This window comes from Sparus aurata, chromosome 12 (genome assembly GCF_900880675.1).
Source record: "Sparus aurata chromosome 12, fSpaAur1.1, whole genome shotgun sequence".
In the NCBI taxonomy this organism is placed as follows: Eukaryota; Metazoa; Chordata; class Actinopteri; order Spariformes; family Sparidae; genus Sparus; species Sparus aurata.
The window spans coordinates 14,850,012-14,861,731 of record NC_044198.1 but is presented as its reverse complement, the minus strand read 5'-3'; the positions used below and the strand labels follow the sequence as shown (position 1 = coordinate 14,861,731).

Genomic DNA, 11,720 nt, shown 5'->3' with positions numbered 1-11,720 from the left:
ATCTTGATTTCGAAGATATAACCTGAGTCAGTAAAAGTTATAATGACTGCACGACAATGCAAGTACATTTTATAAAACGACAACATGGAGCAGAATTTTCTTGGTTACTATCATCAAGACATACTCAATTAATCAGTAAATCATTGTAATTTTCCTTCCATTAAATTGGAATTTGAGAGATTCGGTAAGGCGTGTACATTGCAATGCTTTTATTGTGAAAGTCAAGTGTATACGCGCCCGGAAGTGTGTCTCAATATTCAGAGACGTTCACGCTCCTCCGACGGGATCCAGCCGTTAAACTAGTTCGACTAGTTGGTTATTGTCGCTTTTAGTTCTCTGTTTGAGCTTTTGTTAACGGTTTAGTTTTATGTTTACAAAAACAAGAAGAAGTTTCACCCAACGTCAAAGTTTAAAAGTATAAAAGCGACGTTAACTGTGTGCTGTAAGGCTACCTCTGGACCAACAGCAGCCCTCCTGTACAGACTTTTGAATAGTGAGTCCGCACCGGTGTCTGTACCACTTTGTTTTTATGAACTTATGAATATTAGACGGACGTGATGGCATTTGCTTCGGCTATATATTAAGTTGTGTTACTATTTCCTTTGTATCTATTTATGTGAGCGTCAAGTCCTGCGAGTGTAACCTTTGACCAAGACTCAGAGAGACTGTTGACCTGGAGTTATTAGCTAGCTGATGTGATAATGGCTGTTGTTTTATCCTCCTGTACAGATGCTTCTTAGTGCAGAGGACTAACTAGATGCCCATCATGAATCCACACACCCTGTCACTGAGAGCGCTGCTGTTCCTGGGGCTCTGGCACTCTGGAAGAAGAAGTCTAGCCTCAGCCCCAGAGCTGCAGGAACAGCCCAGAAAGATAGGTAAGAAATCCCAGGAATGGATGTGAAAACAAAAAACACACTGCAAGCCCCTCCTCTGTTTCTCCTACTGTTCTTAGAAAACATTTTGAGGCACTTCACTTGAGTATTTCCTTTGTCTGCTACTTTGTATTTCCTCACCACTACATTTATTTGATAACTTTCAGTACTAGTTACTTTACAGATTCAGATTATTCACGGTTTATTTATTGTGACGTGTTACCAATCAGATACTGGTTTGGGTAGATCAATGTGTGAGAGGATGTTGCGTCAGAGCCAGTCAGTAGTACTTTTTTACAGTTTATTTTATCAGCTATCTGACAGAAAATCAATTAACGATTATCGGAAAATGCTTATTATAGGCCCAGATTATCAACTAGGGCCGATGATCACTCTACACCCACAATTAAGTCAGCCTGACTTGAAGATAGATAAGTATCATACTCTTATAGAGGGACAGTTGGTTTTCGTAATATATGCATGTCGAAGAGACGTCACCGTGACCTCACCATGAATACAGTTGCACTGATAAAAATGATCTGAGTAAGATGATGTGTTCCAGGGGGAGACAGCATTTGCAACAAAACACCATGAATACTTGAACTAGTTATTAGTCTTCTGGCGACTCTGCAGTGTCTTCTAGAGGGAAGTTTGTCAAATTCATCAGTCAATTAAGCAATCTGGAAGATCAGTGACATGATGGGATGTTTCTAATGGTTTTATCTGTAAGATATTAGACAGTAGTCTGGGGTTTTTAGCTCTGATTTAAGTGAGGAAGGATCTTGGACACATAAAGATCACTTCTCAGATGATCTTGCCATTTAACTCCTTTTAAAAAAATCAGCTATTTCAAGATGTCTATGAAGCACTGGCAAAATATGATGGACATTTCATGAACGAAATGATCTAAAAATAATAATAATGAATCAATATAATAATAATAACAATTGTCAAATAAAGAAATAATCATCAGATTTATTTATAGTGAAATGTTTATTACTGGCAACTATGAGACAGAAGTTGAAGGAATACAGTGTGTAAGATGTGTCTACTTTAAAATCTATGTCTATGTAAATATGTCAGATAAAACAAAACTAGAATGGCACTACATGGTAGTAGAGTTGGAGCCTTATCTAGTATCAAATAAGACATAGTTAAGTTAGTACTTGTATCTGCATCACATTGTACTAACTCATAGATACCATACACTATTGCATCCATTATTCCCCAAGGAAATTCATGAAAATATCAGCTATTTTTCCCAATGTTAAAGAAAATGAGAAAAAAATGAATGGATCTGCTGAACCTGTTGCAACGTTGCTTCACTCTGTTGTCGTTGCTCCTTTCCAGCTGTGGTCGGAGCCGGCATTGGTGGCACGGCTGCAGCGTTTTACCTGAGGCAGGAGTTTGGAGCCGGCGCGAAGATCGATGTGTATGAACCTGGCGATGTCGGCGGGAGACTAGCAACGGTGAAAATTGGAGACCACGAGTACGAGATGGGAGGCGCAGTCATCCACCCTCTGAACCTACACATGAAGCACTTCATTGAAAAATTAGGTAAAATCCTAATTGCTTAAATTAAATAGACCAAAAATCTGTGAATAACTGAAACCATAGTAGTAATAGTAGTAACTTTTTTCAGGTATTCCTCCAAGGAAAGATGTCCCCTCTAAAATGGCAATATTTGACGGAAAGGAGCTCACGTATGAGGAGAGCGACTGGTTTATAATAAATGTCCTGCGCATGCTCTGGAGATACGGCTTCAACTTCCTCCGAATGCAGATGTGGGTGGAGGGTGTTTTGGACAAGTTTATGAGGTGAGGAGGAGAGAAGCAGTTGTCATCGCCTCCCAATCTTATTTTTTTAGCAGGAGACCCATTAATATCAACACAGAATCAATGTTCTTTGTTTTGTTGGCTCTCTTAACAGTCATGTGAATCTTTTTTCTTCGTAGGATCTACCAGTATCAGCAGTATGGTTACTCATTCTCCAGCGTGGAGAGGCTCCTACATGCCATGGGTGGCGATAGTTTTCTCACCCTGATGAATCAGACGCTGGAGGAAGCGATGATGGGGGAAGGATTCTCGCAGGTCTTCCTCAACGATATTGTTGCGCCCATCACTCGTGTCAACTATGGCCAAAGTGTTCGCATCAATGGCTTTGTGGGTATGTTTTACAATGTAAGAGTTTGGATTGCTTCATCATATGTGATAATACAAGTGTTTTGTTGGAAAGTTGTAAAATAGGGGTTATTTCGTGTACTTCCAGGCGCTGTGTCATTAGCCGGAGCAGACTCAGGCCTGTGGGCAGTGGATGGCGGTAATAAGAGAGTGTGCTCAGGACTGTTATACAACAGCAAAAGTGAGCTCATTCCTGCCAGAGTGACCTCCATTTCAGTCAAGGTTCGACCATCCAAATCAGGTACCCTTCACATTCCTTCATTTTCACTCATTAATGGATTTCTCATACTCTCCCTACCCACTCTTGAAAATGTCAAATATCTCATCTTTACTCCCCTCTGTCGCCTGTTTTAAGGATCCACAACCAGTTTCTATGAGGTCAATTCGGTTGGAGAATCAGGTGCAGCACATGCTTTGTACGACATCGTGGTAATAGCAACGCCGCTGCACCAGGGAAAGTCTGATATCACCTTCTCTGGCTTTTCCCCTCCAATTCCGTCTCACTACCCGGGGCGTTACCACCAGACTGTCTCCACCCTGGTCCACGGCATGGTCAACATGTCCTACCTCGGGACCACAGCGCCAGCCTCGGAGTTCACCGTGTCCGAAGTCCTCACCACGGACTCAAAGGGCTGCATCATCAACAGCCTGAGCTCTCTCGACCCCGTGCACATCCCTAAGGGCTACAAGCGTCCCCCTGCCAGCCAGGGCAAAGTCTGGAAGGTGTTCTCCCAACAGCCGCTGTCCCAGGAGCAGTTGCGGGACATGTTCCTCTCCTGGGATTCGGTGTCTGAGACTCGGTGGCTAGCTTATCCATCTTACCGCCCACCGCACCGCAAGACCCCTCCCTTCATCCTGCACAATCGGCTGTACTACCTCAACGCTGTGGAGTGGGCCGCCAGTGCAATGGAGATGAGTGCCATCTCCGCCAGGAACGTGGCCTTGCTGGCGCACCACCGCTGGCACCAACAGGTCGGCAAGATCGACCAGGAGGACCTGCACACACGATTACGAGGGGAACTGTAGAAGCGATAAAATACTAACAATCAAGTACAGTATAATTACACTCCTGCTGCACCGTAATAACACTCCTGTCAGGGCAAATACCAACTCTCCTTCAGGTATCTGGGGTGCTCTGACCTCTTAAAACTTTAAGTTTTTTTAAAACTTGGATCTTGCTGATGTAGTTTTTCCCATCAGTTCTATCTTTTACTCAAAAATTTAGCTGCTGATGATCTGGCAACATTGCTGTATCGCTACTGTGACTACAGAACAAGGCCTCATTTGAAGTTTCCAAACAAAATATGCTGTTTATAAGAAGATCCAAATGATAGCAAAATAAAGCGAACATGTAAACGTAATTAATGAAGTCTGACAGGGCAACAAACACGTCAGCAGTTGAACCAGATTTTTTTAAACCACATTATTTGGAAGTTTATATAATTCCTCATTGCACAGAAAAAAAACACTTGTGCCCATAAATCAACTTCAAGTACACAACTTAAAGTTGAACCAGGAAGTCGCCACTGTACATCTTTGTTTTCCCTCCAAAATAAGAGACTAAATTCAACAGTTTGTTTAAAACCTCCTCTGATTGTTTGACTGTGCATGTTTCTCGCCTTGTCTCACTTCATTCTTCCCAGATCTCAGCAGATAACCTGGTGAGCACAATTAGGGGCGGGCAATGTTATATTACCGTGATTGCGATCTATTTAATCTCAATCACAATCCACCATCTAAATTGTGATCCTCTTTCTCAGTTTTGTCATGCCCTGTAGAGTATAACCAGACAGGAAATAGCCCTAAACTGCTGAATTTCTACCATTACAAACACAATATTGCATTAAAGAGTTGCTTTTTGGCACAAGCTTCTCATCTGCCATGCTTTTAGCTATAACTCACATTTGACTATTTACAATTTGTCACCCAACGAAGAGCATAGCCATCTAATTGGCTACTTCACTCTGTTGGTTTGTTCACCTAGCATGGATCAGCTAATAAGTGAGGTTATGTGAAGTCTGGAAACAGAAATAAGAGGACATTTAATGGCTATCTCTGTGACTTGGTCGCCCGCCCCTAGCACTATGTTATTATTACCAATATTGTGCTTGAAACTTAGAATAAAAGACCAACGGGTATGCCCCTTTAATCACCCTAACAGTAGCCATCATGCACCAGCAACAGCAGCACAAATGACACTAATTGGTGTCTCGACATTTACTGTGCTGAATTTTCTAATCACTGTGAAACAAGCTGCACTGCAGGGTAAACACACACTCTTTAAGTGTCCCCCTGTCTAAATGAGTGTCTTGAATAGATGTATTTTTTGTACGTGCATTCTGCTGTTTTAAAGACGGTACGGCTAACATCCAGGAAATCATCTCGTTGGTGTCACATAAAACAAAGTGTTGGCCCATATATAAATATGTACTTTTTTATTGATGGAATTATGTGTCTTCCGATGATTTCTCAGCTGTCTACCTCCTCAGCAGACTACTGTATGTGTTGCAAGTGGGCACAGGCGACTGGCAACAAGAAATGTTTTCTTTGTCAATCAGAAGTACAAGATAAACAAGTGTTATTTCTTAGTATTTAATTATGCTGATAACATAAATAAGACTATAATTGCACGGCTAACCGCACCGACGAGGTAACAGATTTACGAATTCAACTTTTTAATGATGATTTAATGATTGTGCCTTAAAGATGTCAGAGAAATTGGCTTTATTAAAAGATGAGTGTCCTTATAATTCTAGAAATCATTTGTTCTTTCTGTGTCATCTATGATGATTTGAGAACTGCCATCAGAGCCAGATGTATTTCTGTATTTTGTTGTAACATATGGAGGACACTCTATTTTAAACTGTTCAGTTGTGTGATTTATCAAATGTCATGTCGCTTTAACCGTTTTCGTGTTGGGAAGAAAATCATAGTTGCAAATTGTTTCTTATGCACTTTTAGAGTTGTATTTTTCTAGATTTTTGAAAGAGTTTTCCTGCTTGTGAGTAAATGTTAAGACATACTGTAGCAAAAAATAACAATAGTGCAATTTAATTGACAGTAAAGTTTCAGTTTTACACACAAGTCCTTAAAACAACCATGTCATGTGAGTATTGTATTGTATAACTTTTGATTTTAGATTTAAATTGATTTCAAGGGAAACTGAAACCTCCCCGATAACACTGTATGTTTTGCAAGTGTTTACAATCACAATAAAGTCATGAGACCTTGTCTGCTTTGTACTCTTATTGAAGATTTTTCTTGAAAGCCTGCAGCTAAAAAGTAAAAGCCTGATGAAACTATGTTTGAATCATCTCGTATAGATCTCACTTTTTAGGAAGCAAGTGTGTGATGATGACATTGACCATTTCAGTCTTGTCTTTACATAATAATGTCTCAGCCAACTTGTGCTGATGTTTTCAGTTCTATCAGTCTCATTGCACTTTTAAAAAAATCCACTCTACTACCACCTAAAGTTCAGATTTTTCTAATTTCTTTAAAGGGTCAGAAGATTAAAATGTCCTCGACTGGCTCAACATAGCTTCAGCTGTTTGCTCATTCTCTTTGATCTGCGGGATTAAGCGAGGAATTGTCTCACCGAGCGACATTGTGACCTGTCATTCATAAGCCAAAGATGCGTGGTGAAATCATTTCCATTCCTGAAAGGAAATGAACATTGTTTTCAGCTCTGATAGCAAAGGACTCCCATTTTTTTTGTTTTTGTTCAAACGGACACAGTAACAGTCCCCAAATAGAGGCCTGTGTGACTGAAGAGCCAACAATGGGTGGCATTGACGGCCTGAATAAGGCTACGTCTGTGTGGTGATGTGCCACCCAGCTGTCCTCTCAGGTAGGGAGGGACAATGGTACCAGAGCTGCCTGTCCATGAGAGGCATGTGATGTGACTGAAGGTATATAAGAGGCTGGAAACTGACAACAACACAACACACAGATTGGAGGGGACGTCTAATATCTTCAATCTGCAACCAGACCAGCAGCCAAGATGAGGTTTCTAGTGCCACTGTTTGTTTTCCTTGCTGTGGCAGCGTTTCACTCCGGTAAGAGGAATACATGTTTGATTTTCAAGGACATTGAAATGTGACTGGCCAAATAACTTTCTTTTGTTAATATTTTGTCTACATGTGCTTGAAAATATGCCTCTACAGAAAAGCATGCTAATTCAATGGTAATATTAGATGTTCAGTTGTGTTTCTATTTGACTGAAGCACTTGTGACGACTTTCAGCTCTCTCAGCATCTCTGGAGTCTGCGGAGAAAGAGGAAGCGGTTGCTAAGCACGGTGAGGACTTACTGACAATAACAAACATCAAAATATAAATGTCACAATGTAAGAGGTGATGGTAGTCGCACGTAGGGCTGCAACTAACAATCGCTGCCATTGTTGATCAATCTGTTGACCATCTTCTCGATTAATTGATTTATTTGCTTGTCTATGAAATGTCACAATGTCCACAACTCAAAGATATTCAGTTTATATGAAAAAGTGAAGAATATTCACATTTAAGAAGCTAGAATCAGAGAATTCTGACTTAATTGACATCAACCTTTGAAATCAAAACAGTTGCAGATGAAGATAAATGTTGACAACGAATGTGCAGCTCTACTTTGTATGCCTTGAAATAGATTCCAGTCCCAATGCAAGTGTCTTCTTTTTCATGCAGATGGGCTCAGTGAACTGCAGAAAATAGGTATTTGTCCAACTGACACTTTCATTTATTTAATAACAATACTGGGACTGACTTACTGGATACTTGTTTAATCGTTTTGTCTCCTATACTTTACGTCTCCACTTTCATTTTTCTTGTTTGGCTCTGGTTTTGCATCCTTCTCTCCCTCTGTCTCCTCAGATCAGATGGAGTTCGAGGCCGCTCAAAAGAGTGAGGCTGCGCAGATGAATGGTAAGTTTGACCAAAGTCCAGGACAATGGCCGTATGCAAATATATCTATCTGCCATTGTGTTAAAGGGTAAGTTCATCCAAAAATTAAAAAAAATCTGTGCCGATTTAGTCCTGGTTTTAGTCAGGTGAAGATCTGTAGTCCACAAAACATTTCTGGAGCTTCACAGAACAACAGTGTTGCAGCATTCTCCTAAACAACTGAAGTAAATGGGGACTTTTTTTTTCATATTCTTCAGAAGCCTCGGGGTGCCAGGCTGATTTGAATGAAGATGTTATCTACAACCTCACGGCACGGTCGAGGTCGTGCACCCATTTCAGAGGAAGTGTGTATTAACACTTTTATCTCAGCACAATCTGATTACACGTGACAAGCTGTGTCGAGCCATTTTTATGCGTTTATTTATTTATTTAAAAATGTTATAAAATGAGTCCCCATTGACTTCACTTGACTTGACTTCATTTAGGAGAATGCTGCAACACTTTTGTTGACAGGGAAGCTTCCCCCGACTTTCTGTCAGTATCGGGGTGAGCAGTCAATGACGGAATTTTCCTTTTTGGGTGAACTTATACTTTATACAAGTTAAAACACATTAATGTTTTTAGTCCGTAAAATCTTTTCCTGTGAAGTTACAGAGGAACAGAGTGAGGACGGCCGCTACCTTGGTAAGAGGAACTTTATGAATCTTTGACTTCATTCTAAATTAAAAATGGCTGAGTCGTGTGCAGCTGGTGATGCAATCTCTCACCTCTTCTGTAACAGAGGCTGTTCAAGATGGATCTGGTAAGTTAGTCACATGATGAGCGCACACATATTGCTGGGGTGTTATAACTCACAGTCACCTGTCACAATGTTTCCAACAGTGGAGGAGCGTGTGGATGCTGAGGATGACAGCAAAGGTGTGTAATGAAAGATGGTTACATGTGATGTGTCTGCTGGTGAGAGCCTTACATAACTGTGAAATCCTCCCCCAGCTCCAGCAGAGGGAGGCGGCAGCTCTGACGTCGCAGCTCAGAAAGGTAACAGAGGTTTTACTGTTTTACAGCCTGCAGATGGCAATGAAGGACAATTTAGAAGAGATCTGAGGGGGAGCAGGACCCAAAAGTACACTGACATGTAAAATATCACAGCCCTGTGTCTGATTCTTCTCCTCTGTTCGACACAGAATCAGAGTCTGAGTCTTCCGAGGAAGCAGATGGTGAGTTTTTTCAGCAAAGTTAAGCCTCAATTTCAGCTTCTGTCATTCTATCGATGACAGATTCTGTGTTTATTATCTTTGATAGGGAGGCAGAGGAGGGGTAAGTGCTGGTCATCGACACTGAAACACAGAGGAGTACAACACCCTATGATTGTGGTTCTTTCTTTGTAAACAAGTTGGCCTCTTAGTTATGACTTTCAAATAATATGTTCAGCTTTTAGATCTCTTTAAAGGTGCAATATGGAAGATCTTTAGTTGTGAAAAAGTTAGCATGCGAACCAGCTACGACCGTCCCATGTGGGTTCAAAGTTCCTTTACTAGCTGTGTCAACCAAGGACGTTACATTCAAATCTAAATACAGCTTTGGAGGCAGGGCCCCACTCATTCCTATGAAAGCTGTTCAATGGTGCCTGAAGACAAAAAAGCTCGACTTCCAAGGCATAAATTGACCCCGATCTTCCATGTTGTGGGGCCCGTAGTGCTCTATAAACTTCTGCCGACCGAGCTGGCTAGCTTTTAGTTTAGCACCAGACTAGCTCGAATAGTGATACAATTATTTAATCATGCAGCCCTTTTAGGTTTTCTGAATTTTATTGGACTGTATGGATTAAATTCTGATGGTGAAACAAGTCATTTCGCCAGAGTTGTCTCGCTCCTCTCACAATGTCCTCTCAGTTTGGTGTCAGCAGCAGCATTGACCCAGCTCCCACTTCGGATCGCTAGATGCACAGCTAAAAGAGCTAAGAAGCTAGTAACTGCTACAGTTACTCTGGTGATATGCTGCCCCCCTGTTTGTATTAAGAGTGAATTCAACAGGTGGCCAATTCTTACAAATTGCACCTTTAAACCTATTTTTAAATAATATTGCAGTCAAATTCAGATACAAAGAAGTCATTTACAATAATTTTTATTTTTTGTTTAACACAAAACTAATTGAAACGCTTTCCAGAGCACCATGAGGCAAAGGCAGAGACTGTGAGCAGCAGCGTGGGTAAGATCAAGTAAAAGGCCTCTGAAAACTCACTTTACTAGTGTGTGTCACACACTGACTATCTAAAGTTAAAAAAATGTTTACATATGCCAGTGATCTCACACTATAACTACTTTGTAATTCCCTATTTTCCCACCTCTCCTCTGCAGATGAAGTCACTCAGGATTCAACCAAGGAGCAAGGTGAACAAATGCTACACAAACACCATAAAGATCCACATCTAAGGCTGAACGTAGCCTTCCTTATCTGTTTACTGTCATTATCCCTGTAGCTAATGATTGTGCAGATTAACATTTTTTGAGGCAGACTCACCAGTACCTGCTGAGGCAAGATGTGGTGAACTGTTCTGAGCAACACAGCGAGAGTGAAATTGTAGGTTATGCAATGAACGGGGTAGTTTGAAAAAAAACAGAGCGAGTCAGAGCCAGTCCCAGCTGGATTTAAACAGTGTTAAACAAAGTCTTTATAGGTTGGGTTCAGAATGAAGTAAACAATAAAAGTGTCTCAAGCAATTACACATTCACACTTTGGCAGCGTATGAAAGCTCTGAAATTGTTTTTTTCCACAGTTTAAAGTGTCCAAACAGTCGAAACAAATGTTCCAGACGAGGGAGATATTCGAGTCACCACAGATATGCCAAAATCTGTTTACTGCCTGACCTCAAAAATAAGATGCTTGGATTGTTTATTCAAACAGTCCTCCTGTATGTGAATAAATCTAGGACAAGAATCCAGGGCACTCTGAGATGTCTGTCCCATGGTGCTTATTGTGCTTGATTTATACTGTATCATCTGCTCCTGGTTATTTTAGGACCAAGGATGCACCGTCCCTGCCCTAAAAGATGCTGAAAGGATTGTTTTAAAACTGATCCGAGGATTATTGATGCAGTGATAGAGGTCACCTTTATGATTCTCTGTGGTTAGAGGGGATCATGTGCTAGTATTAAAAAGAAAATCAACCTGAAGCAGTAAATCCTAATCCTCTGGGACTTGCTTTTGCGCTTTACAACTGTAAAAAAAAAAAAAAAAAAATCACACACTGCAGTCATCGTTTATCAGTACCTGCGCAGGAGTGAGTGAGTCATATCAGAAAAGCCTAGGAGAATTGTCACTCACATACGTGCTTTGAACGCTCTGGAAAACTACTGAATTGTGGCGTGTTTGTAATGTAAAGCTAGCGTAAAGGAATCCTCTCTGTCTGTCCCTGCGTCACAGATGTACTGGAGTGAGAAAGCACAGAGGCATGCGGATCCCGATGCGCATTCATCACCCGGTGCCTGAGCTGCACCGAGCTTACTGTCAATAAAAAGGGAACTATTCCACCTATCTGTATGGGCTGTCTTCTTCTGTTTCACATCACATGCTATATCAAAAACATTTATGTTGTATGGTATGTCAAAGCTGCTTTTCATTCCACTCATTTCTAATATGCGTTTTAAAGAACAGCTTTCGTTTAAAAAGAGAAACAAATACAAGTTCAACATCAGTGTTTTCCCATTTTTATTCATTTTTTTTTTGCTTTTCATCCACAAGTGTGGATGTTGTATGTTGATGTGCGTTT

The 11,720-nt window shown here is 40.9% G+C and overlaps 1 protein-coding gene across 1 annotated transcript; it reads left to right on the top strand.

The window, feature by feature from the left end:
* The first annotated feature begins 249 nt into the window (after window positions 1-249).
* Window positions 250-6,286, top strand: pcyox1 (prenylcysteine oxidase 1). Its single transcript, XM_030436765.1, has 7 exons — window positions 250-493; window positions 730-878; window positions 2,226-2,432; window positions 2,518-2,692; window positions 2,830-3,041; window positions 3,144-3,296; window positions 3,411-6,286. The coding sequence occupies exons 2-7, from the start codon at window positions 758-760 to the stop codon at window positions 4,079-4,081; spliced, it is 1,539 nt and encodes a 512-aa protein (XP_030292625.1). The 5' UTR covers window positions 250-493; window positions 730-757; the 3' UTR covers window positions 4,082-6,286.
* Window positions 6,287-11,720: the final 5,434 nt, after the last annotated feature.